At 38.1% G+C, this 26,241-nt stretch overlaps 2 protein-coding genes across 7 annotated transcripts; one reads left to right on the top strand and one right to left on the bottom strand.

The window, feature by feature from the left end:
* Nucleotides 1-838: 838 nt before the first annotated feature.
* On the top strand, nt 839-2,910 carry LOC109214187 (protein RETICULATA-RELATED 3, chloroplastic-like). Its single transcript, XM_019378085.1, has 2 exons — nt 839-1,181; nt 1,470-2,910. Exon 2 carries the CDS (start codon nt 1,488-1,490, stop codon nt 2,544-2,546), a length of 1,059 nt encoding a protein of 352 aa, XP_019233630.1. The 5' UTR covers nt 839-1,181; nt 1,470-1,487; the 3' UTR covers nt 2,547-2,910.
* Nucleotides 2,911-6,199: 3,289 nt separating this feature from the next.
* LOC109214185 (probable LRR receptor-like serine/threonine-protein kinase At1g06840) lies at nt 6,200-24,953 on the bottom strand. 6 transcript variants are annotated; one of them, XM_019378078.1, is made up of 22 exons: nt 24,646-24,953; nt 23,837-23,956; nt 23,179-23,281; nt 21,367-21,517; nt 21,017-21,088; nt 20,849-20,920; nt 20,273-20,416; nt 20,112-20,183; nt 19,882-19,953; nt 19,220-19,294; nt 12,822-12,890; nt 12,682-12,750; nt 12,462-12,533; nt 12,287-12,373; nt 12,081-12,149; nt 9,297-9,802; nt 8,468-8,626; nt 8,084-8,367; nt 7,800-7,851; nt 7,132-7,382; nt 6,889-7,023; nt 6,200-6,812 (listed from the first exon to the last, which is right to left on the bottom strand). In XM_019378078.1, the coding sequence occupies exons 3-22, from the start codon at nt 23,270-23,272 to the stop codon at nt 6,468-6,470; spliced, it is 2,850 nt and encodes a 949-aa protein (XP_019233623.1). In that variant the 5' UTR covers nt 23,273-23,281; nt 23,837-23,956; nt 24,646-24,953; the 3' UTR covers nt 6,200-6,467. The 6 variants fall into 6 exon arrangements, with proteins under 6 accessions (XP_019233623.1, XP_019233627.1, XP_019233625.1 ...); XM_019378082.1 differs by having other exon boundaries at nt 23,837-23,926; XM_019378080.1 differs by lacking the exon at nt 24,646-24,953 and adding an exon at nt 24,044-24,529 and having other exon boundaries at nt 23,837-23,926.
* Between the last annotated feature and the right edge of the window lie 1,288 nt (nt 24,954-26,241).

Raw genomic sequence — 26,241 nt, 5'->3', positions numbered from 1 at the left:
TTAAGGACATGTAGTCCTGAAGTCCTGAACTTAGAGTTGCAAGTTCAAAAGTTAAGGACATGTAGTCCTGAAGTCCCTAATTTAGAGTTGCAAGTTCAAAAGTTAAGGACATTTGGTCCTGAACTTTTATGAGCAGAAGGGTGTTTTCTTTCGGGCAGGTAAAGTTTATTAAAGCAGTGGCTAAAGACTAAAGACATTTTAAACAGTGGCTTAAAATACATGTGTTATTAGTGGCTAACCGTGCAAGAAAATTAGGACAAAACAACCACCAGGGTTATGGGCCATAATCAATGATTAATAAGCTAGTAGTACTAATTTAAGTTTTGTGCATGACGATGTAAACATAATTTACATGAGTATATTATTTAAATAATAACTACTTCCTACGTTTCAAATTAGATGAGGTACTTTCCTTTTTAGTCTATTCCAAAATAAATAACATATTTCTAAATTTGGAAATAATTCAACTTTAAACTCTTCATTTTACCCATTTTACCCTTAAGGAGAAGTTTTTATAACTACACAAATATTATGGCCCCACAAAGCTTTTACCTATTAAGCTTTTAAGACCACAAGTTGCAAAAGTTTTTCTTTTTTCTTAAACTGTATGTCGAGTCAAACTACCTCATGTAAATTGAAACGGAGGGAGTATAAAAAATTAATAAAAATTATTGATAAATTACTATATATAATAAATGATTTAGTATATATATACAAATTAATGCCATAGTCAAAAAAGGAAACTATGGGCATTTTGTTGGTGGGTTTTGCAACGTGTAACTAATGCTGATTTTGCCACGACGCTCTACTTTCTTTTAACGGATTTCCTTTCCTTTTCCTCTCCAGATTCTCATTTGAAATCAAGATACTTTGGATTCACTCTCTATTAAAGTGTGATTGTTTTCTTTATTAGTGTGCGTAAGAGGGTATGAATGCTCTGAAAATATGTTCCTACTCAAAGAAATAACTCGGCCCGACCCGCCACGCAACGGTCTGACCCTACTCACCCTACCTATATTTAGGGTTTTAGATTCCTTTCAATCTTCTGTTTTTACTGCTTTTTTTTCCAGTTGAATATAGTGGGCTTCTACGCTTCTCTTTCCCCTCTGCTGATCTTAGCCTATATGAGTAGCAGCGGCTGAGAAAATTCATCTTTATCTCCCTAAGGAAACATTAGAAAGGTAATTCTTTTGCTTTTATTATTCCCTTTTTATCGTTTTAGCTGTCCATTTTTTTGCAAATTGCTCCAAAATTTTCATCTCTAAAACTCTTTTTTTGTGTTTTCTAGTTACCCCTTTTGATTTCTACTAAACCCTTTTTTTTGCGTAATATCTCTCCAAAAAACATAAGGTAACCCCTTATGCTTTCTTATTTATCTCTTTCGTTTCAGCTGTCCATTTTTGTGTTTTTGCTGAAAACAGAGTTGCCTTGTTTGTTATTTTTTACTGATCTCTATTATCTCCTAGTAGGTTGGTTGCTGGTAAAAGATGTCGGCAATGGCTCAACTTCGCTACTCTCTACTTCCCGGCCACTTTCAGAATCAAAGTCGTTACTTTTCTGGTGCCACACCCAGATTTTCTGACAATACGTTTGCCAAAAATCTTAACTTTAACCCTTTAAGAACCAGACATGTAGGTTCTAAACAATGGGGCTCTGATTTGCTTCAGGTTCCTTGTGCTGGGGGTGGTGACATTGGAATGGGACGAGGTAGTGGGGGTGGGGATAGTGGTAATGGGGATTGGAGTGGTGGGGGTGAATCTGATGATTCTAAGTCTTTGTGGGATAGTTTTGGACCGATTGGTGCTTTTGTTAATGGCTGGAGATCAAGAGTTGCTGCCGATTCTCAGTTCCCTTTTAAGGTTCTTATGGAGGAATTGGTTGGTGTGACTGCCTGTGTCATTGGAGACATGGCATCTCGTCCTAACTTTGGACTTAATGAATTGGATTTTGTGTTTTCCACGCTTGTTGTTGGTTCCATTTTGAATTTTGTGTTGATGTATCTATTGGCGCCAACTGCAGCTGTTTCTAGACAAGCTCTGCCTTTGTTTTTCGCTAGTTGTCCAACAAGCCACATGTTTGAGCCTGGTGCTTATGGTTTGATGAGTCGGGTTGGGACATTGCTTTATAAAGGAACTCTGTTTGCTGCTGTTGGGTTTGCTGCTGGACTTGTTGGAACTGCAATTTCTAATGGTTTAATCATGATAAGGAAGAAGATGGATCCTAATTTCGAAACACCAAATAAGCCTCCTCCAACGCTTTTAAATGCTGGAACTTGGGCACTTCATATGGGTGTTAGCAGTAATTTAAGATACCAAATGCTTAATGGTGTTGAGTTCTTGCTAGCCAAAGCTCTCCCTCCTGTGGTGTTTAAGACGTCGGTTGTGATTTTGAGATGCTTGAACAATGTTGCTGGTGGAATGTCGTTTGTCATTTTGGCAAAGGTGACGGGGTCTCAGAGTGTAGAGGAAAAGGCAGTTACTGTGGAAGATGGAGTAGCGGCAGAGAAAGAGAGGTTGCTGAATCAGAGCGATTCTGCTTCAAAGTGATATGGCGCTGTGTGAATATCTCTCTCCACTCTCCAGTAAAAGCTTAACCCCAAAACTACAAATCCCTCCTATTCAGCTTAGTCCGCTTTTTTCTCCCCCCTTACTATGAAGTTTGATCATAAATAATGAATCTAGCTGTGTTGTTTAGACCAAGAAATAGCTTTCTGACTGTCTCTTGCTTGGAGTGAGTCTATCCTGTCTAGCTTTGGTTTTCAGAGATTAATAGAACAGTTTATTTGCTGATATTGATCTGAGGATTCTTTTCTGTCCGTTTGTATGGTAGAACATGACATTTATGTTCGTCTTTCAACTGGCATTATGCCCAAACCATGTAAATGAAGAAATAGTGCTTCAATTTTATTTAGACTATAATATATTCTATGAAATGCATTTTATCTATATAAATACAACCGTGTGAGGAAGCAGCCAGTTGACTGCCCCCTCCTGCTCGACCTTTCTTCGCTGTGTGGATAATGTCTTTGTCTGTATGGGTATTTTGGGCAGGCCACTGCTCCTGAATTGAAAAGCTGGTTGGCCAAGGCTAAAACTTCCAGAGACAAGAGCTAGCTGGTTACCTAATTGAATTATAGAAAGAGAAATCGTCTTATGTGTTGATAGAAGTGCATGATAGAGATCGATGCTTTCGTAAGTTTACTTTTTTAGGTCTATTACTTAAACGAAACTAGATCTTGTAGAATCATATTGAATATTTGACTATATATTCTGTACCTTGCTAAACAATCGATCCTTGTTTACCAACCACACATTGTCTAACCAAATTCAATTCTCTCTCGATATATTCCTCAAAAAACCCGATTTGGGCTGATTCTTCCCCAAACTAACAAAGAGATCTTGGCGGAATTTTTACATATGAAATTGAGCACATTTTTACCAAAAAAAAAATAGCTCCTTTCTCGAGAAGAGATGGAAAGATTCTCAATATCATTTGATTGAATAGCTGACCCAGCCCCTTGTTGCTTGAAGAAACCCTCCACTTCAATCATAGCAGACATGAAATATGAAATTTAGTTTTTCAATAAGATTTCGAATAGCGATCTCAAATTCAAGTTGACTACTAGGTTAACTAACAATGAGGCCGAGTACGAGGCCATGATTGCAGGTCTCCGAGCTAGATAAAAGCTTGGGTGCAGAAGTCATCGAAGCCAAATGCGACTCTCTATTGGTGGTGAACCAAGTAAACAAAAGCTTCGAAGTTCGAGAGGATAGAATGCAGAGGTATTTGGACAAGTTATAGGTGACGTTGCACCGCTTCAAGGAATGGACCCTGGATCACGTACCTTGAGAGCAAATAGTGAGGCCGATGCGCTCGCAAATCTGGGATCATCGGTCGATGAAGACGACATTGTACCTGGGACTGTCGTCCAGTTGTCGAGATCTGTGGTCTAGGAAGGTCATGCCGAGATAAATTCTACAAGTTTGACTTGAGATTGGAGGAATAAGTATATCGAATATTTGAAAAATGGAAAGCTCCCATCGGATCATAAAGAGTCAAGGGCTCTGCGGACCAAGGCTGCTAGGTTCACATTGGATGAAGATGGGATGTTGTACAGGAGGACGTTCAATGGACCATTGGCGGTATGTTTAGGGCCGGGGGACACCTATTATGTTCTACGAGAAATCCACGAAGGCACTTATGGGAATCACTCCGGTGCCAAGTCCTTGATCCGCAAAATTATTAGAGCAGGATATTACTGGGATAGCATGGAGAAAGATACTAAGGAGTTTGTTAGAAAATGTGACAAGTGTCAAAGGTTTGCACTGATGATTCATCAGCCCGGAGAGCAACTTCACTCAGTTCTGTCCCCGTGGCCTTTCATAAAATGGGGAATGGATATCGTCGGCCCTCTACCAATGGCCCCAGGTAAAGCTAAATTCATTTTGTTTATGACTGACTACTTTTCTAAATGGGTGGAAGCACATGCCTTCGAGAAGGTCAGAGAAAAAGAAGTTATTGACTTCATCTAGGACCACATCGTGTGTCGATTCGGGATACCTACCGAAATCGTGTGCGACAACGGCAAACAATTCATCGGCAGCAAAGTAACGTTGTTCCTCGAGGAACACAAAATAAAGAGGATTCTATCAACGCCATATCATCCGACCGGAAATGGGCATGCCGAATCAACAAATAAGACTATCATTCAAAACTTGAAGAAAAGGTTGGACGATGCTAAAGGGAAATGGAGAGAAATCCTACCCGAGGTTCTTTGGCATATCGAACAACATCGAAGTCCAGCACGGGGGCAACCCCATTCTCCCTAGTATATGGCTCTGAGGCTTTGATTCCAGTCGAGGTCGGGGAACCTAGCCCCAGATTTCGACATGCATCGGAGGAATCAAATAACGAGGCTAAACGAATACTGACTCAGTCCGCTCCTACTGCACGGAAGCCATTCGGTGCCGGGTCGGCCCCTATGGCACTATCTGCCTTGGGAGTGGTTCAACCATTAAGCTACTTTATGGGGTAGGAGACCAGACTGATGACCACCGCGATTATTGTCCATAGGGTATGTGACAACCCACAAGTTGACTAGTGCTCAACTAGGAGATTTTCTACTTGCTGCCAATAGACTTTCTTCGGAATTATCTGAACGGGTCGATCCTCCCATCCCGTTTGTTTTAACAACTTATCTATAATTTTTTTTTTTTAACTTTTTGTTATTTGCTTGCTAAATAGGAAATGCTGAAACCAAAGAATATTGGTTCCACCATTATATTAAAATTCTGTTTAATCAAATAAAACTCAGAATAGCAGGACAACATATTTGCTACCGGGCAACAAATACATAAAGCTAATTAAGATAATAGCTCCATAATGGTATATGGAATATGTCGGATGAATTTTCTACTCCAAATTTGATGGCAGCTTCATGTAAAATACATCTAATAAAATTAACAAAAACTATGCTCACAAACATATAGAAGAACTCTAAAACAATTGACCAAACATATAGAGTAAATATATATCTCTACAAAATATGCAAATAGAACACAACAGATATATCTATTTTCGACCTAAGTGAAAAAAAGTACGGGATGACTTTAGAGCTACTTCCATTACTGAAATACTTAATTCATAACTGTAATGCATGGACTTCCAAAGAAAAGTACTGATGAACTCTTTGTTTCAACATCTCTTCAACCTTTACAAAGCTATCAGATAATACAACGGCTAAAGAGACATTGAGCCCGTTTGGATGAGCTTATTTTAAGTTATTTTTAAGCTAAAACAGCTTTTAAGCCATAAGTTAAGAATTCTAGCTTTTGGCTTTTGGCTTGTTTTTGTCATTTTAGCTTAAAATCACTTTTTTTAAATTTATCCAAACACTACAAAATGGCTTAAAAGCGGTTTTGGCTTAAAAGCACTTAAAAGAAGCCAATCCAAACAGGCTCATAGCATCTAAATAAATAAGAGATGCAATAATTAAATATAATACACAACCAACTCTAAGGAAAGCTTTCTACTACCAGCTTGCTGAAGTATGTATAGCAGTGATTAGGGCCATCGGATTTCTTATTTTTCCCACCCCTTGATAATGAAGATGATAACAATTCATTGATTTCATGACCGCCATCACTGTTCATTATCTTAACCAGATAAGCAATATCAGTTGCTATCAAAAGTAAGACAGTGTCATGAACTGTTTCACATGATACTTTGAAAACACTTAAGTTTCAAGAAGAACTATTAAGTTCACAGGTGCATGCACGTTACTCGAGTCAATGGCTAATGTATAACATGTACAATAGGTTAACACGACAGATTCCCGAGGAATATACATAAATAGCTCAACGGGATGTTGTACACTCGTACATAAAAGACGAGTCGTATAACTTTCCTACTATCTACAGCACCCGAGTTCACAAGCTAAAATTTATGTAATCAAAGATAAGCTTCAGTTAACGAGGTGTAATAGTAAGAGTAACACCACTAATAAGATCACCACCCGATGCATTGGATGATTCAAACAGGTCTCTGCTTCTAGTATTAGAAAATGAAGATGAAGATGTAGTTTCACCAAAACTGGCTTTATTATCCAAAGGATCAGCATCAGTATATGGCATCATGCGGAGTATGGTTTCTAGCGTCCTAACCACTTCCAGCATTGAGGGTCTGTCTTCTGGTTTGTCCTGGCAACACTTTAGGGCCAATGCCACAAACTTCTCCACACATTCGGCGGGGTAAGATCCCATTCTGTTGTCCATAATGGAGAACATTGTTCCCGATTTATGAACCATATTTACCTGGCATTTTAACAGTTAAAGGTGTCAGTCCAAGTGCTCTTATTGACAAATAATCAAGTATTAGTTCAATAGGTACCTCTCGAACAATGTTTTTCCCGTGTGAGATAGGATGCATGCCGGTTAAGATCTCCAGAAATACAACCCCAAGGCTGTAGACATCACTTTTATCTGTCATTTTACGGGTCAAGAAATATTCCGGATCAAGGTAACCCTGCATATACAGCCAGAATCTTACAAGATAATCAGCCAGATCATTGCAAAATTATTTCCTTAAAGGTAGCAAAAACTACAGCTGAATGATAAGCATAGTCAGACTTACAGGTGTCCCCTTCACCATAGTTGATACATGATTCGGCAGAACACCTTCATCATCCTGGACAGGTGCAAGCCGAGACAATCCAAAATCAGCAACTTTGGCAGTAAGTTTAGAGTCTAAAAGAATATTGCTGGCTTTGATATCCCTGTGGAATATGGGTGGATCAGCTTCAGTATGGAGGTAAAGGATGCCCTTAGCTGCCCCTAGTGCGATCCGCAACCTTGCTCCAAACTTCAAATTTTGCTTAGATTTAGCTGTCAAATGATGAAAATCACCTACTCAGATAGAGAGAGAGAATATTCTTGACTAAAGTCAGATTTAAATTTAACACTGCAGCAAAAGGAAACCAAGAACATTTCTTGTCATGACTAGGGAAGGAAGATGGATCTATGTTTCTCTGACTATTGGACATTCTGTAGCATCTATTCTAATATGCAACTTTGAGATCATAGTCACCACCTTGACATTAGTTTCTCAGTTGCAAACACAATAAAAATAATGAAGCCTGTCTATTATCAATTCGCCATAGTACTAGTGACACTTAATGTGTAGGAAAATCTATAAACATTTGCCACCTCCCTGGCTCTTCACTGCTAAACTAAAAGAAAGAAATTGAGGAGGATTAACAAGATTAAAGCTGGAAAACAACCAGAAAAAGAAAAGCTATCTACCAGAAAGCCAGTCTCGCAAAGTTCCATTGGGCATGAACTCATAAACCAGCATCTGCAAATGTATCAACAGAAGACTCAGAATTGCTCGACTCTATCACTCTTTGAGCTTAAAAAAAGAAGACTTCCGCAGCTAATTAAAGCATTCAGTCTGTTCATTTAGCAACTGAAGTAAGATAGACAGAAAGAAAGAAGGTTTATAATGCTACAGTAAGGAAATATGACATGATGAATGGTGTGAATTATTAGTGACTAAAACAGTTATAATTCAAAGGGTTTTATCAGACCTGCTCTCCTTCTTCGTCACAGTACCCAAGCAACACAACCAGATTACGGTGATGTAACCTTGACAAAAGTTCTATTTCGGTCAAGAATTCCTTTTGCCCCTGCAGGGATCCTTCTTTTGCTCGCTTGATAGCAACAACTTTTTTGTCAGCTAAAATTCCCCTAAAGACAGAACCATATCCTCCTTCACCAACTTGAGTTGAGCTATCAAAGTTGTTAGTTGCCAAGGCCATTTCTCTGAAGGTGAAACTTTTAACCCCATCTATTTTTATAGATAGCTTTGTGGCTGCATGGAAAAACACATGCTCACCAATTTTACAGAAAGAGTGAAAAATTTAGCAGACTAGAATAAGTTAAAATAAAGCTAACCTAATGAGAGAACTTACACAAACGTTTTCTTGACATGATGCTTTGATATTTAGCACGTCGTCTTGAGATTAATATAGTGACAATTGTGGAAACAATGGCAGCAAGTACACCTGCTGCTACAATGCAAGCTATTAGAACACCTTTGCTCTTTCGTTTACTTTGGATTTCGGGATTCACTGCAGTGATGCAAAGATCATATGAGAAAAGAAAAGCTCTTATAAAGGAAATGAACAATTGAGGCATTATCTGGATTTCCCTGAAAAGGCGTCAGCAATAACATTGTGGCAACTAGAAAAAGTACAAAGTACAAACAACACATAAGCAAGAAAAGCTATAGATAATGGTGTTAATATGTATCTATTTAGAAGTCCATTTTGTAAATCTTTTGCAATCAGGAACTGACTTCCATCCCAACAAAAACTGTAAGGGTTGAGATCCTCCAGATTTGAAGCTCCCAGCGGAGAGAAAGGACCAGTCTAGCTGGATTTGAACCCCTTGAATTTTCAGTGTTCTAATCAAGTAACTAAGATCCTTCAATGTTCCTAAACTTAAAATTTTTAAAAACCTTTGGGTATCAAACACTTCATTGTCTTTTCCACCCAATATATAGGAAGCTCCTCGAAGCTTATGGATCATAGTCTGAGATTCTTTTTGTCGCTTATCCAAACCTTGTCTTGTTATGAATCAAGATCCTTTTACTTGGAGACTAGAAGTGGCAATGATAGTCAAATCTTTCAATCTTATCCACATGTCGTAAGTCAATAATTCAACAGTCATGCAATTATAATGACACAGCATAAATCGCCACAAGTTGGATTAGAATACATTTAAGCTATGAATACTTACAATATGAATAAGGTCCGAGCAGTGTGAAGTTCAGGAGTTCATACGGTCCAAATAGGTCACTTCCTGGGAATTCCCAAGATGCGAAAATCTCGCTAATACGAAGGACCTCACTTTCATTAAATGTACTGACCCCAACTACTGGGAAAAGCTTCAAATGCATCCTCAGTCGAGGTCCCTTCTCCCAAAAATATGAATCAATCCACAATTGGTAAAGGTCCAAATCAAGGGAACTTGTCACATACGACTGGAATAGTTGCGTATATGGATCAAAATAAGAAATACTAGGACTTTTCAACCGGTATCCAATTCTAAGAGGGGAGGCACAAAAGCACGGTTCAGGTGATGCAGGAACATATTCGTAATAGTTGTCAGTAGGACATGCTTGAATAGGACAAACACTTGGATTTGTTGAGATACTGTACTCATCATCTGCTCCAGAGTCAGGGCCACAGAATTGGTCAATGTTTCTTATACTTCTATTGCTGCAGATCGAATTGCCTTGGAACCTGGAAATTGTCTGCTAAAGTTAGGGGAAGATAGGAAAAATATTAATTAGAACCAAGTACAAAATCTAAGAGCATTGTAATTGACATGTTTCTTTGGAGCAGCATAAATTTTCATTTTAAGTATTAAAGAAGACCTCCTGAAATTGCAAGCAAATAGTTCAGAAAGCAATTTGAAAGGCGACATGCTGAAAGATGATCATAATACCCTGTCCTAGTCAGATATTTTTGAATAATCGGAATACAAGAATTAGTGTACCATCGAAAACATAAATTTCAAGAACAGTAACAAAGATGTATAAGTAATTTTAGCACAATAACTCCTCTCAGAGAATATAGAGGGTAAAGGGTAGCCCGGTGCACAAAGCATCCCGCGTTCACGCAAGGTCTGGGGAAGGGCCGCACCCCAAGGGGGTGTGATGTAGGCAACATATCCTAATGTAAGCACCAGTGGCTAATTCCACGGCTCGAACCCACGACCTATAGGTCACACACAGACAACTTGACCGTTGCTCCAAGGCTCCTCTGAGAAAATGTGATTAAGAAAACTTTTGGCCTTTTTATTTGATCTATGTTCTCTTTTTGTTTGGCCTAATTTCCATTCTCCACTTTCCTGGATGGAAAAGCTTCTACTTTTTCTTTTAAATGGGATGTTTTCCCTCTCGAAGAAATTTAATGAATACCAATTTATATCGCTTTTGTCTTGAAGTAATATACTGGAAAAATAATCCCTCAGTTTGCAATTTTTAAGATTAATTTTGGACACATGAAAAAAGCATCATAAGTGTCATGGGCGGCTTTCCAGCCATGCCCCATGACCCCTTGGGCGCGCCCCGTGGCGTCCTAGCGAACCTCCCAATGTCTAGCGCCACGGACGGCCCCGTGGTCTTGGCCGCGCCAAGTGACAAGCGCGCAGGTGCCTCTGTCGCCCCACCGATATCCCTCGCGAGCGCCAAGCCGCAGGCAGAAGCCAACAGCGCCGCGCGCGCAGACCGTGATGCCAAAGACACTGCTGCTGAGAACGGACCTGCTGCTGCCTTATAGAAAACTAAGTCATTTTCATTGTAAATATAGAGTAGTTTTATTTCATGTACTTCCATTATGTTTCTCTAGCTTAATCAAGTCTAGTCCTGTAACTTTGGATTATTTTTTTTAAGTACTATTAGGGGGGATCAAGCAATCAAAACTTTCTAGCAAGCAAGCAATTCTCTGTACTGGTGTCTCTCCCCCTCGACACCGCGTTGCTTTTCTATAATAGCTTTCATTAATGCAATCAAGCTTTCTTTCATTCTGAATTCTCATTTATGTTCTCTCAATTGCTCTTGATATTGGTTTTCCCGTACGGCACTGACAATCTCGTCTAGCGTACGGAGGGGACCTCAGTTGGCGGACAGCAACTGCACTGACATCAGTTGCCTAGCCTTACGTCGCCCTTCCAAGGAATCTCAGGAAGGCGCCGCGTAACATAAGGCATGTAGTAGACTCAAAATGTACAGAAACTTTCTCCTCTCTACATTTGTTCAGGCCTCCGTTAGTCAACTGTTAATTTTGATCTCCGCTTCTCAGAACTGTTGGACTATGAACCTTTCACAGACAACGAATAATTATGGGCCAATCCTCAGTAATGCTATATAAGATGAAAGACTCAACAAAACAAAACTGATCAGCTAAGCTTTATGAAAACTCCTTTCATGCTCGTGTTTCCCTCTATTCATATCTCTATACCCATTTTTCATTCGTATTCTTTGGTAAAATATTGTCCTTTTTAAGACTTACGCTGATCAGGATATTAAATCCATATTTTAGGGTCATTTAGATCTTCAGTATTTCATCTTATTTCACTACAACTAAATGGAAGTATGTGACTGTGTGTGTGTATGTGTGTATTTTAATATGCTTCAAATTTGCAAATAGCGAGCAAAATGAAAACCTCAAAGGTGCTCCGAAATCCTTGTCCTTTGCAATTTGGTTTCATTATATAAAGCACCATATATGAAGTTGCTAAGAGCATGTGTATCAGTGTATCAGTGTATCAGTGTGTGTGGATAAAACATAACAGAAGTGATTTCATGCATCTTGTGCTTGCTTCTTCAAGTAATCCAAGTAACTGTTGGCAGACACACGAGGAAAATCTACGTTCTTCTCCTTTTTGGTTTGGAATATGCTTCTGTTCTTCTAAATTCATTTTACCCTTTTGTTAGTCCTATTGGATGTGGTCCATGTGGACATAAACCAACAGTCAGAAAATGTTTCATCCTCGAATTTGAAAGAAGAATCATACCTTAGAGTGACATTTACAGGAGGATCAAAGGCACCCGAAATGTTTGAAACTGAATTATTCCGCAGATCACTAGGTTTGCAAAATCAATGAAAGATTGGTTAGAAAGAATTCCTTGATAGAAATCCTCATTCAATGGTTTCACTCTGGAAGTAAATACTACAGTTAAAAATCAGAAATTGGTGTCATCTTTCTGCTTCACATCTTACATCACAAGTCTGGAAGTTGTAGCAAAGGTCCTGTTTTGCCAAATGTCAGTGGAAATGGAACCATTCAGAAAGTTGTTCTCAAGCGACCTGTGACAAATCCATCCCACCAATTCGTTAACGGTACATTTCCTTCAGCGAAACAGTTGATATCGCAAGACAAAGTGAAGATTCTCACAGTTTCTGCAGGGAAGGAAGAAGAGAAAAACTCTTGGGAACAGATCCATTAAGATCGTTATGCGCTAGAATACTGCATCATTAGTTTCCAGTGTACATTAGATTATGCTAAGAAGTAAAGGCCAGAAGATAAAAGGAACACGGAAATAGGCAATCCTGTAGCAAATGATGCAGAACCAAAAGAAAATATAGATATATGAAGATACTACCAAGAAGCTTACATAGTTGTCATATTGTTGGAAAGCTTATTCTGTGGTATAGATCCAGAAAGTTGATTCCAGCTGAGATCACTGTATACAGAAGTATACAACTGAAGCTTATCAAAAGAAGCAGAACAAAACAATAGAAAACTCACACTTACAGATAGCTTAGGTTTCTTATTCTGCTGAAATCTGGCACGGATCCTTGCAAAAAGCAATTTCTGAGACTTCTGCAATAACGGAGGCAGCATTTAATCTTTACTGAGTGTGTGAGTGAGGATGTTAACTTCATGTCTAGTTCTACTAACATGTTCCATCATGATACAATATCCCAAAATTTTTCTCACACGTAACGTGGGAGTCCAAATACTTGTGTTTCGACTTGTTCTAACGTGGGAGTCCAAATACTTGTGTTTTTTATCTATCATTTTTTGGCAAGTTATTCTTTTTTCATGTATCATGAGTTAATGATTTCTGTTATACCTTAATATTTTTTTATTCCACCATCTTCCAGCATGTAAACAAAAGCATAATAGAATAAGAACTCTGCTTGGACCGATGCATTTTAAAAAGATTTAAGGTGGAATGCAAACTCTCCAGATATTTAGTAAAATTATTGAACCCCCTCTTTATTTTCCTGATAGGCTGAATATGAAAGCGAAATCAGAAGCCAAATAAAAGCCAAATGTTATCAAAAGAGAAAAAGAAGCATACAGCAGATGAAGAAATGCACAGATGGAAAGTGAGAAAGGGATCCTCTGAGGACGGGAGAAAAATATATTATCGATAGATTAATTATAATACAATGAGCCCTATTTATAACTATACATAATACATATCCTACTCCTATTCAAAGTTGGACTCAGACTAATTACATATTAACTATATAACTATCTATCACTCCCCCTCAAGGTGGTGCATACAAATCATATGTACCAAGCTTGTTACATATGTAACTAATACGAGGACAAGTGAGGGACTTGGTGAAAATGTCTGCAAGTTGATCATTCGACTTCACAAACTTTGTAGCAATATCTCCTGAGAGTATTTTTTCTCTGACAAAGTGACAGTCAATTTAATTGGGTTTAGTTTTCTCATGGAACAATGAATTTGATGCAATATGAAGAGCAGCTTAATTATCACACACAAGTTCCATTAGCTGATTTCACCAAATTTCAACTTCTTGAGCAACTGTTTGATCCAAATTATCCCACACGTTGCCATAATCTTTGCTCGATATCCTGCTTCTGCACTAGACCGAACAACCATATTATGTTTCTTGCTCTTCCAAAACACCAAATTACCTCCTACTAAGACACAATATCCAGACGTAGAACGTCTATCAAAAGGTGATCCTGCCCAATCAGCATCTGAGTATCCAACGATCTGCTCATGGGCTCGATCCTCAAACAATAATCCTTTGCCTGGCGCTGATTTTATATACCGAAGAATGCGGACAACTGCATCCCAATGACTATCATAGGGAGAATCCATAAACTGACTCACAACACTCACACTCACAGGAAAGGAAATGTCAGGTCTAGTCACTGTGAGGTAATTTAATTTACCAACCAGCCGCCTATATCTTGCGAGATCGCTAAGCGGCTCCCCCTGTCCTAGCAGAAGTTTAGAATTCGAATCCATAGAAGTGTCAACATGCCTACAACCTGTTATTCCTGTTTCCTCAAGAATGTCTAAGTCATACTTCTGTTGTGAGATCACAATACCCGAGTTAGACTGAGCGATCTCAATACCCAAAAAATACTTTAATCTGCTCAGATCCTTAGTCTGAAAGTGTCTGAAAGTACTGAAAGAGATGATGCTTCAACTTAGTAATATCATCCTGATCATTGTCGGTAATAACAATATCGTCAACATAAACGATCAGATAAATACAGAGAATTGAAAGAGAACGCCGATAAAACACAGAGTGATCAGCTTCGCTACGAGTCATGTCATACTCCTGGATAACTGTGCTGAACTTACCAAACCAGGCTCGAGGAGACTGCTTTAGACCATAAAGTGACCGGCGCAAGCGACATACAAGCCACTAGACTCCCCCTGAGCAACAAAACTAGGCGGTTACTCCATATAAACTTCATCCTCAAGGTCACCGTGAAGAAAAGCATTTATCAATGTCCAATTGATAGAGAGGCCAATGGCGAACGACAACCATGAAGAGGAAAAGGCAGATGAATGCTATTTTAGCTATGGGAGAGAAAGTATCACTATAATCGAGCCCAAATATCTAAGTATATCCTTTGGCAACAAGACGGGCCTTAAGTCTATCAACCTGGCCATCCGGACCAACTTTGAATGCATAAACCCAATGACAACCAATAGTAGATTTACCTGCAGAAAGAGGAATAAGCTCCCAAGTACCACTCGGATGTAAAGCAGACATCTCGCCAACCATAGCCTGTCACCATCCTAGATGAGACAATGCTTCACCTGTAGACTTAAACCGACATAATGGGGATTAGGATTAAGTGTGGTCCGTATACCTTTCTGATGTGCAATTGGCGGACTAGGAGGAGACAAGTCCGCAGTAGGAGCAGGGTCATGTGCAGGACGTGAATCGGCTGGACAACGATAGTCAATAGTGGTATTCCTGTGGCTGGGGATCTAGGACGAGCAACACTAGATTCCTCAACGCTTGGTATGGGTAAGACTTCTGTGGTTGAGGATGCAGGAAGAGCTATAGATGGTGGGGTTGGAGCTAGAGTTGGGGCTATAGGTGATGGAGCCGTAGAGGAAGGTGAAGGGGAAATACTGACTAAATCTCCAAAAGATGGAACTGGTAGCACCTCAGAAATGTCTAAGTGACCATGTTTGATGAATGATCCCGTGAGAGTGCATAAACTGTTGAAATGGAGAAGACAAACACTCTGAGGCATTATCAATATGAAATTATGCGGATAGAACCCCAAATTGATATTGGACTTCAGCGTGGAAGGTCTGAAAAATAGAAAACTACTCAGATCGATTTTTCATCAATAATATCCAAGTGCACCTGAATAAGCATCAATGAAACTAACAAAGTAGCGGACTCCCAAGGTAGAACTGACCCGACTAGGACCCCAAACATCTGAATTGACTAAAGTGAAAGGTGACTCTACTCGATTATTAGGACGGCGAAGGAAATGAGAGCGAGTATGCTTACCGAACTGACATGACTCACGCTCTAGAGTGGACAAGTGAGACAAACCAGGTACCATTTTCTGAAGTTTTGGTAAACTGGAATGTCCCAACCGTTTATGTAATAAATCTGGTAAATCAGTAAATGAACAAGTTGTTGATGTGTGGATTCATGTGATTTAGCAAGGATAAGGTAATAACATTTGATTCATGCCAGGTACTAATGATTTGGCTAAGCGACTAATGGCTATGAGATTAAAAGGACTACCGGGAACATAAAGAACCGAATTCAAAGGTAAAGAAGGAAGTGGACTTACTTGACCTATTCCAGTTGCCATGGTTTGAGACCCATCGACCATTGTGACAATGGGAAGAGATTGAGAATAGGAAATAGTAGTTAAAGCGGATTTATCACTAGAACGGAAAAGGTCCAAATATGCCCTTGTACTATACGAAATTGAGCACATCTTCGTTAATACTTTAGCACATATATGCCCTTACCGTCAGATAGTTGGTCCATACATGCCCTTGTACTATACGAAATTGAGCACAGTTGCCCTTCGTTAATACTTTAGCCCATATATGCCCTTAATGTCAGATAATTGGTCCATATATGCTCTTTTCCGAAACGGAATCCACCCAAACTAATTAGCTCTTTCGTTAATTGTACTAAAGTGCATTACAAACACTATTTCCTTTTTATTAGTACTTTTTTCTTTACCTTTCTCTTTTCTTTTTTTTTTTTTTTTTTTTACTTTCTCCCATATCTGATTTCCTCCATTGCTGACGCCTTCTCCATTTTCGTCACCAATTTTACTTGACAAAACTCATAAATTCCTGCTAATTTTACTATAAAAAACCCCACATGTTCATCTGACCTGAACATATAAAAGTGGGAATTACTATTCACGCCGGAAAAGTCATTGTTCACGCCGAAAAAATATAAAAGAGGTCAGAAATTGGTTTAAATTGGACGAGTAGACTCGAAATTAAGGAGAACAGGCTATCCTGAAGAGTAGTCGCCAAAAAATAACCGAAAACTACCTCACACGCCGGCACGTGACGTCGAAACTTTGCTTGAAAATTTTCTTTCAGCGGCACGTGAAGGCGCGTGGGGGATTTTCTGGAGGAGATCTTTTTATGGGTTGGTCGCCAGAGGCTGATATACTTTGTGATGGTGTTGGTTTTTGCACAACACTAACGGATAGTTGACTGATTTCTCTTCCCGGAGCTACTAGAATTTATGCACAGACACCCAAGAATACAAAAACTTAATTGGAAAGAATTGCTCTCATTTGCTCTTTAAGTTTACTACTTGTGAGAATGCACGAGAGAAAAAATCAATATATTAACAATGATACAATGAGCCCTACATATAACACATATTCTACTCCTACTACATATGGGATTTAAACAGACTCTACTACTACATATGAGACTAGCACTATTTACACATAACTATCGAATACTCCCCTCAAGCCGGTGCATACAAATCATATGTACCGAGCTTGTTATATATGTAACTAATACGAGGACCAATGAGAGACTTGGTGAGAATATTTGCAAGCTACTAATTTCTGGAACAGTGGCGGACGGGTGAGTAACGCGTAAGAACCTGCCATTGGGAGGGGAACAACAGCTGGAATTATACTTCAGGAACAAGCATAAAGAAATATTGATCACTTTTATCTTAATCTTAATAAAAAAAGGAATCAAGCGTCTTGGATTCAAATATGCGGGATGGATAGATGTTACAGATGATGAATCAATTTCTTTTATATGTCTGTCACTTTATCTTTGTTAGCGCTGTCTGCCTATAATGATAGATGAATCAAAAACTTTTCATTCAACTTCTTCTTTCAATTGAAATTGAGATTTTTGCCTATCATCCTATTTTGCAAAAATGGAAACTTAGGTAAGTGCTTTCTAAACATATGTATAAAAAGAACATATTTTATTTAATTTAGCCCTTTCATGCTTACTATAACTAGTTACTGTTCACGCCGGTAAAAGTGCATTGTTCACACCAGAAAAAAAAACAGTTGTCAGGATTTGATGTAATTTATATGGGTAGGCTCGGAATCACGGGACGAGTAAGTTGTCCTGAAGAAGTTTTGTCAAAAAGTGGCCGGAATAGCTCAAACGCGCCGAAAAAGTTACTGTAGCTCGCCAACCCTAGTTCTGGCAGCGCATGGAGGTGCGTGACTTATTGCCGGAGTGATTGTTGGGGTTTTGTCACCTGACTTTTCCGAACAACGTGGTAGTGTTGGTTTGCGCAGAACACCTACCGATGAGGAGATAACGCAAATCAATCTGAGTCGTTAACCGAAAAGACGCACGGTGACTGACTTTTCTGTTCCGATGGGACTGGAATGAATTTCTGGGGATTGGTCGCACACGGGTTTCAGATTTGATGGTGATACTGGTGTATGTGCAGTACCACTGTAGCAGTGATGAATCCCGGGAACAAGACGAAGTTGTCGGAAAATTGCACGGCGATGAGATCTTTCTTCCCGGATGTCACTGCAATGATGCGAGAATGCACGGGAGCAAAAATCTATATATTAACAATGATACAATGAGCCCTATATAATACATATTCTACTCCTACTACATATAGCACTGGGACATATTCTAATCCTACTACATATGGGACTATGACATACTCTACTCCTACAACATATGGGACTAGGACTATTTACACATAACTATCTAACACTACTTATAAACCAAAGTATTAGTTTTGGAAGCAATAAAGATGGTGTCAAAAACTGTTTGTTGTCGCGTAAGGAAGACCTGTATCACACGAGATGGAGCTGAGGATTTGCATGAAGAGGTAAATAAGGGTTGAAGATAATCATTCAATAGCTTCCTTACACGGGTACAATATTGAATAGTTGTCTTAACCAATAAACATATATGGCACAGAAGACATGAAAGGGATAAAAGAGAACAAACAAAAGGATATTAGCTATCAAAGCGCTAGAGCTATGTATAACGAGATGAGAAATTTTCTATAGAAAACTTGGAGACAAGTATCAGGCTCCATAAATATGAGACCAGTATGAGCAAAGAAAGGTAAAACTGTCATGTGTGAAAATGCAATTTTTTAATGCTTACACTCGAGACTACTGGGACAGACAATTTCAATACGTGTTGTGGATTAGTACCCAAATCTCTAAACCACATGATGAATGAGAGAGGACTAACAAGCATTTTAAATGTCAAGGTTCATTAAGCCTAAATATATGCATAGATTCATTTCCATCATCGCTCTAGAATATAGTAGTTATAATAACTCTTCCAGAGAGTGACCAACTATGCTATTCCGTAGAGATAACACCCTCATTCTCATCAACGGGATACAAAAAAGGGAAAAAATGAAATAACAAACTAAAGGATTTGTTCAAGGAGCATTTACAATTTCAATAAGGATGAAAGGTTTCCATAAGTAGCTGGAATCTCAGATCCGCTGAAGTTGTTATTGTCAAGTTGGCTGCATAAATAAAAAAGAACGAAACTTTAGTGTATATGGCTCATAGTAAAGGACACGACATGCGCAATGCATTTATATAAACAAAGAAGCTATCAGATTACATGAAAGGTTTTTGACTGAAGCTGAAGGCAATTTACATCTCCACGAAAGATCAAGTTCTAGTATCAGGCATTGCAAGGGATGGATGGATTTCATGGTTTATAGTAATTGAAAGATCTGAAGATGGTGATCAGGAATGTTCTTAAACTCTATATCTGTTAGAAAATAGCTCAGAACATATGCTCTGTATTATGAGTTGTCTGGCAATTTGGCCAATAAAGCCAGTTCAACTAAGATAAATGAGACAGTCTCATTCGAAATTCATGACTAGTTTTCTATAATTTTTTTTGGTTCTAATGTGACCTTAGGTTCTATTTATAAATGAGCGGCTCGTCAAAATTATTAAACCACTTGACAGGAACACATATACTGGAAGTTGTTTCTGCAATTATATAGGGAATGGTATAAATTTACAAAAGGATAACTTGTCAAGATTGTCGAACCACTTGACAGAAAAAACCCTGCAATAATATTTAGAAGGAACTTACAGTATTTCCAGATCTGGAAGTGCAGAAAACTCAGGAGGAAGGAAGCCTGACAGATTGTTATTATCCAGAAGCCTGTTGAAAAAAGGTATTATCACAAGACCATATGTAGCAAGCAGGTATTTAACAGAAACAGACCATTTTCAAGAGTTATGCCCGTCTAGCCTCTACTGAGATTATGCATGTCTGCATGTTAAAGAGACAGCTAAGAAGAATCTCTCTTGTTAACTTACAAGTGAAGAAGAGTGGACAAGTTGGAAAGCTCGTGAGGAATTTGACCACTCAGCGAATTGTTATTGAAGTGGCTGTAGATATATCATATGTAAAATCAAATAAGAAATAGAAAATCTTAGGATTCATTGCATCTGAAAGTGGCAATCAAATGAGCACTCACATATGTCTGATCCTATTTAAATTAGAAAAGGTTTTTGGAATTTCTCCCGATATCTTGTTCTGGTCTATCTGGAATCTGTTGAGATCTGGTAGATATCCGAGTTCATCCGCTAAAGATCCTGACAATTGGTTTCCATTTAAAAGCCTGCAAGAACATTATTGCTCCAACATCAAACAAAATTTGAGATCAATAGTTTCACTAGCACAAGGCTTCTTTTTCGTCAAAGAACCTTCCATTAAGAGAGTTTTCAAGTGCCAAAAATTCCTCAAAGCTGCAGAATTCAGGAAAATCTTGTTCCTCTACAATCAACAATAAAATATCTCCATCCCAAAGCAGAATATCTTAAATTGTTCCAGAAACAACAATTAAGGCCTCCATTATTGAATTACACAGGAATTATCAGCTATTAATCAGCCCAAGTTCAGCTTCTACTGTTGACAGCACAATAGAAAATAGATAAATAAACTATATAGCTGTTATCTCATATCTAAGCATCAGTTGGGGTGGGTGGACGGGGAAATGTGTGAGAGAATGACATTGGAGAAAGGAGTTCGAATCCGTTAAAGTCTTACTTACAGAAGTCTCAAAGGCTTGATGTTTCCAATCTCTTTTGGTATGCTCCCGGTCAAATCATTCCACATGAAATTTCTTGTTGTAAACAATAAGAAGAGTAAGTAGCATAGATAAGCAAACAATGAAGCCTATTTTTGTTATATGTAAAATATAATATTCGTTACAACTTACAAAATTTTAAGATGGGATAGTTGTCCTAGCTCAGGTGCTAAACTTCCAGAGATATTCTTATTCATGAAACGGCTGCAGAAAGAGTCAAAAGGGAAGAGGTTTGACGGTTTTTCATGCTTATTCAAGAAAAGAAAAAAAACAAAGGTTTGACGGCCTTTCACATATTGCAGTCACACAAGCAAAAGAACGTGTATGTTGTTTGAGGAATTTAAGGCAATGATAAAGAAACAACAATGACGACGAGAAGTCAACTAACATACTCCAGAAAAGTTTGTGCAGCTGATGGATCTGCATAGTGTACAAAAAGATTGCTGACACTGTAAACTACAGAATGCAGAAGAATAACCTACAGTTCTCTGACATGCAAGTACCCATCAGCTCCAAAAGTGTTATAGCAAAAAACTCCTGTCCAGTTTGAAGTACAGGGATCACCCTTCTTCCAATCCTTCAGGTGCTCAAGACTATCAACCAGACTACCTTTAACCGATATTAAAGCTGAAACTGCAAATAGGAATAGAACTCGATCAAATCTCGTAATGAACCACTATTAGAAGAAAGTACACTTGACTTAGCGTTTCGCAGATCAATGCGTCAGCTCTATAAGAAATATGGTCGACCAGCTTTATAACAGGGACTAATACGAGAAAGTGGATATCTAATTGTCGAGTCTGAATTCAGCTATTGAGATGAATTTAAATACGAAGGGTCACAAGCAAAACGAAACAACGTAATACCAATATCATGATTTTTTTCATCCAAAAGAAAGTGCTTTGATTTGCAGTATTAGTTGTGAAGCTCAAAATAGAGAATTTGGATGCAAGCCACCAAAAGTCAGAGACCAATGGCAAGTTGAAAGGCACAACAACAGCTGCAAAATACTTCTCCCAGACAGCCTCTGCCCTTTGAGGAACCAAACGTCCCTAATTTGATGCATGGTGGAGACATGGATCTCTTTAGTCAGAACAGTTACTAGTCTCAGTCCTTCTTACGTCCCTTGCTCCTTCCTCTGCCTTTAGAAAGTCAGAGGGCCTTAATATAACATGGAGAAAACATGGACCAGACAACTTCACCAAGAGATGAAATGAGGTATTAAACATTCCAATTGATCCCAGCAATACAAAGTTTGTTTTGGCCTTGCTATATGCATACTTACTTGGAATGGAAAAATTAAATAGGTAGTAAAATTATATACATTAACAAGGTGCCCTAAGATATGCATATTTCTCCTGTCCCTTTAAGTGATCTAAGAGAAAACATAATGCAAGTAGTAGAGTTGCATCTATCCAATTCTCAGATACTGTTTTCACATGAATTTTGTAAAAGTAGAATTTATTCTCATAAGACATTTCAATATTTTGATGCATTTATTCTCATTCGATATTTTGCTTAGTTAAACAATACTCATGGAGTAAGCCATGCTACAAGTTTAAAGGTTCCGACATTACGCAGCATAACAAACCAAGTCCCTAACACCATCTTCAATTAATTTATAATGTACTAAGACACTCAGAAGAAAGGCTGAAGAACAACAGCATATTCATCTGACAAAAGGTTGCTTGATCCACAAAATTTTGATGTATCCATTGCATTATTGATGTATAGATAATCACCAAAATCATTCTGCGGAATGAAAAGAAGGCTTCATTCAACTACGGAAGTGAAAAGAACACACCATTATGAACCAAGGTTTTGCTCCATGGCACTTTCCCATCAGCATAAACTGAAAATTTCATAGAACTTCAACCACCTATGAATTAGCCTGAGGGCTTGCAAGATGACTTAATCGTTATGTATTACAGTAAATGCGAACACGGAATTTTAAATTAGATGAAGTAAGTTAGTGAGCAAGAAATCCTTTAGGGCACGCAAGCACCGGATGTACTCAGGCGTAGTACAAGAAAGATAATTTAAGCTTTATAATGTCCATTAGCATACACAATTATAGAGCTCCTAACAACCTAGTATTAGCTTGAGGTCTTGCACAGAGTGTCTTTATCAGTCTCCATCACAATTTTTCAACAATTAGAACACATAAGAACTTCTAATGAATGAAATTAAGTCAACTAGACAAAAATGCTTTAGAGCACACAAGCAAGGAATGTACTCAATAATACTGCAAGCAGGACAGTTTAAGCATTAGGAGTGGGTGGAAGAAAGTAAACCTTCAGAGGGATCGGTTATTTGAGCAACCGCAAGAAGCATATAGCAATGAATTGCTATAGCAATAACATATGTATAGTGTCTGAGTCCTTCCATCTTGAAGACCTAGAAATGTTTAAGGCAAAGATAAGTCAGGTGGCTACTTTCCACTCTTATAAAGCTAGAATTAGCAAAGCTTACTTCTTTAAGATCAAGTCACACACTCGACACGACAGGACAAAAGGATGTAGAAAGACAATCACATCCTAAAGATACCATTTGACCACCAGATGACGCTCCAATTATTTTAACCCTAGTTCTAGATCCAGATTCATTATTAGATTCTTCTAGTGGTTACCTATGATTTAACTAAAACAAAAAACCAAATCTATATTTTATACACAACCTTGTGGCCTAAAGCCAGTTCTCATTTTGTAAGACATTACTCATAAATCCAGTGGAAGGTTAGATGATATACTATGGTTGATGGAAACGTCTCACTCACTTCCGGTTTTAAGTAGGACGGAACCTACTTAAATAAATAGGTCGATATACATCGAAATCAACATAAATAAATAAATAAAACTAGTATTCATGGTGTCCTTTCTAGAGGCTTTCTGGGGAGCGTCAATTAAACACTTCCATAACAGAAAGGGGTGAGAGGAAAGCAGTCACTCTTACAAGTCAAGCTCTCTTAGAGATCTTCATATCAGCAGTGTAAAATTTGACTTTGGTACAACCATTGTCTTCCACAACTATTGGGATTATACACTTCAAACGAACAAACTAGATCAATTCATGCTGTGGAACAATTTAAAAAAAATAACAAAGAAGAAACTTGAGTCTCAAGCAGGAGATTTGAAATCTAAGAGAGATTCTTGTGCTTACAGCATATAGATAGATGCTCATGAATCACACAAAAGAGAAGTTCAATACTTGGAAGTAGACAACATTTTACTAGTCCAAACAGTTATTTTATATATCCTTTGGTTAGTGCTCAACATGTGAACTTAAAAGAGAATTCAATTTGACATGTTGGGTTTCAGGCAACTTAAAACACGGATGTTTGTACTGTTCAGCACTGCTTTTCGTACAAGTAATTAGGCTACCATAAACAAAAGGGGACTTGCTTAGAATTATTCAGATAAAACTTAATACTTTGACCAGCTACTGAGTGGACCTCAAAAGATTCCACATTAGCACAGCAAGACTGATCCATAAACTTTAAAAATTCTAAATCTTTACACTTAACATTGTCTAATCAATTTGGATGATATGTAGAACAAGTGGACCAGTGGTTTCTTATGATCTTTTACTTTTTATGTTTTTTCTGTCAAGGAATCAAAACACATAAACCCATAATTATAGCTTTAATAACTCAAAAGGGAAGGCAAGTATTAGGGTGATGGTTGTTGAAATAAAGTAATTAAGTATAAAAGGTTACAACTTTAACACAAAACAGGAGTAAAAAAAAGCTAAAGCAAGCATACCTGGAGGAGGAAGAATCAAGAATTGTTTAATGATTTCAAAGTAGCAAAAGGGTGAAAGTGAAAAGGGGTTAAGTGGGATTGCCTGGAGATTAAAGAATTAGATTGTGATGACCCAGTTGGTAAAATGATGATGGATTGATGAATGCCCAATAATATTGAAAAGTCTAATATCATTGTCGTTGACATGGTTAGTTGATCCAAATGTATATAAAAACACACTGTTGGATAGATACTGATGCAAGAGATATTTAACAGACGACTATTTGGATATGATTTATAAGTAGGAAAAGTAAACTCTTCAGAAGAATTTGTCGTGGAGAGTTGTTGGATGTTTGCTGGGCTGACACTAGGAGGGTGTTTGGCTAAGCTTATAAGCCGGTCAAACTGGCTTATAAGTACTTTTTGGCTTATTTACGCGTTTGGTAAAATTAAAAGTACTTATAAGTTAAGTGTTTATAAGCTAAAAATAAGCCAAAAGCCATAAGTTGGTATCCCAACTTATCAAATTTCAGCTTATAAGCACTTTAAGTTTGACCAAAATATTTACTATTCTATCCCTAAAATACTTCTTTTTAAAACAAAACTCTTCGTATACCCAGTTCTTCAACTGCATATTATTAATTTCAGCACTTTTATCCAAACACGTAACTATTTATTTTTTAAATCAGTTTCAGCACTTAAAAGTGCTTATCAGCACCTAATGCTTATCAGCTACTCTAAATCAGCTAAACCAAACGGGCTCTAGTTCTTTTCTTTTTTTTGGTTACAAGTATGAAAAAGATAAGTTACCGTGCTGGAACAGGAGAGATTGATGGGTATATTTATTACCGTTCGTTTGGTACATGAAATAAAGTATAATAATTTCGGGGTAAAATTTGGGATTAACTTTATTCTATATTTGGTTTGGGGTATTAGTTAATTAGGCAATAGCTTTTATACTAATATAGTGGGATAACTAATCCCATGAGATATCTCACTGCATGGGATATCCCACCATAAACATTAGTGTTTACCTCGAAAAATACGAGTAACAATTATATTTGATTTGTAATTTTAAAGATATGTGATTTAGTTCAATACCAATTAGTAATCAAGAAATATGAAATAGGAATGGAAAAAGGATAAGCGAATCAAACCAATAACAATTGACAGTGATGACCTCGAGACAGTGACCTCGAGATGGCTAAGAGCAATAAAGTAAGAAAAGTAAAATAAGAACAATAGAGCTAAAGGACAATGCTGATGAATAGTAGGCGAAAAGGTAGAGGGTATATTCTTTTCTCAGTAAAAAGATAGTCTTACAAATGATTGGGGCTCCCTTTTTATAATAGAGGAACCCTAAATAAGGAATATTTCTATTTACAGTAGGGAATATTCTTGTTACGGTTGTCTAACCGCCTAGTATGGAATTGTACGATTTTATTCCGGAATTTGCGCCATGATCTCAGGGGCGTGGCAGGAATCTAGCTTGCTCTGGTACAAATCCATAACGGTCCTATTTCAAGGTCGAGCATACTTGGCCTCGGTATTCCTCGAACTCCTGCCTCCGGGCATTACGCTCTGTCTTTGAGCTCGAGCCTGGTCCACCGGTTTCGA

This window comes from Nicotiana attenuata, unplaced genomic scaffold, assembly GCF_001879085.1.
Source record: "Nicotiana attenuata strain UT unplaced genomic scaffold, NIATTr2, whole genome shotgun sequence".
Classification (NCBI taxonomy): domain Eukaryota; kingdom Viridiplantae; phylum Streptophyta; class Magnoliopsida; order Solanales; family Solanaceae; genus Nicotiana; species Nicotiana attenuata.
This window is presented reverse-complemented; position numbering and strand designations above follow the sequence as displayed.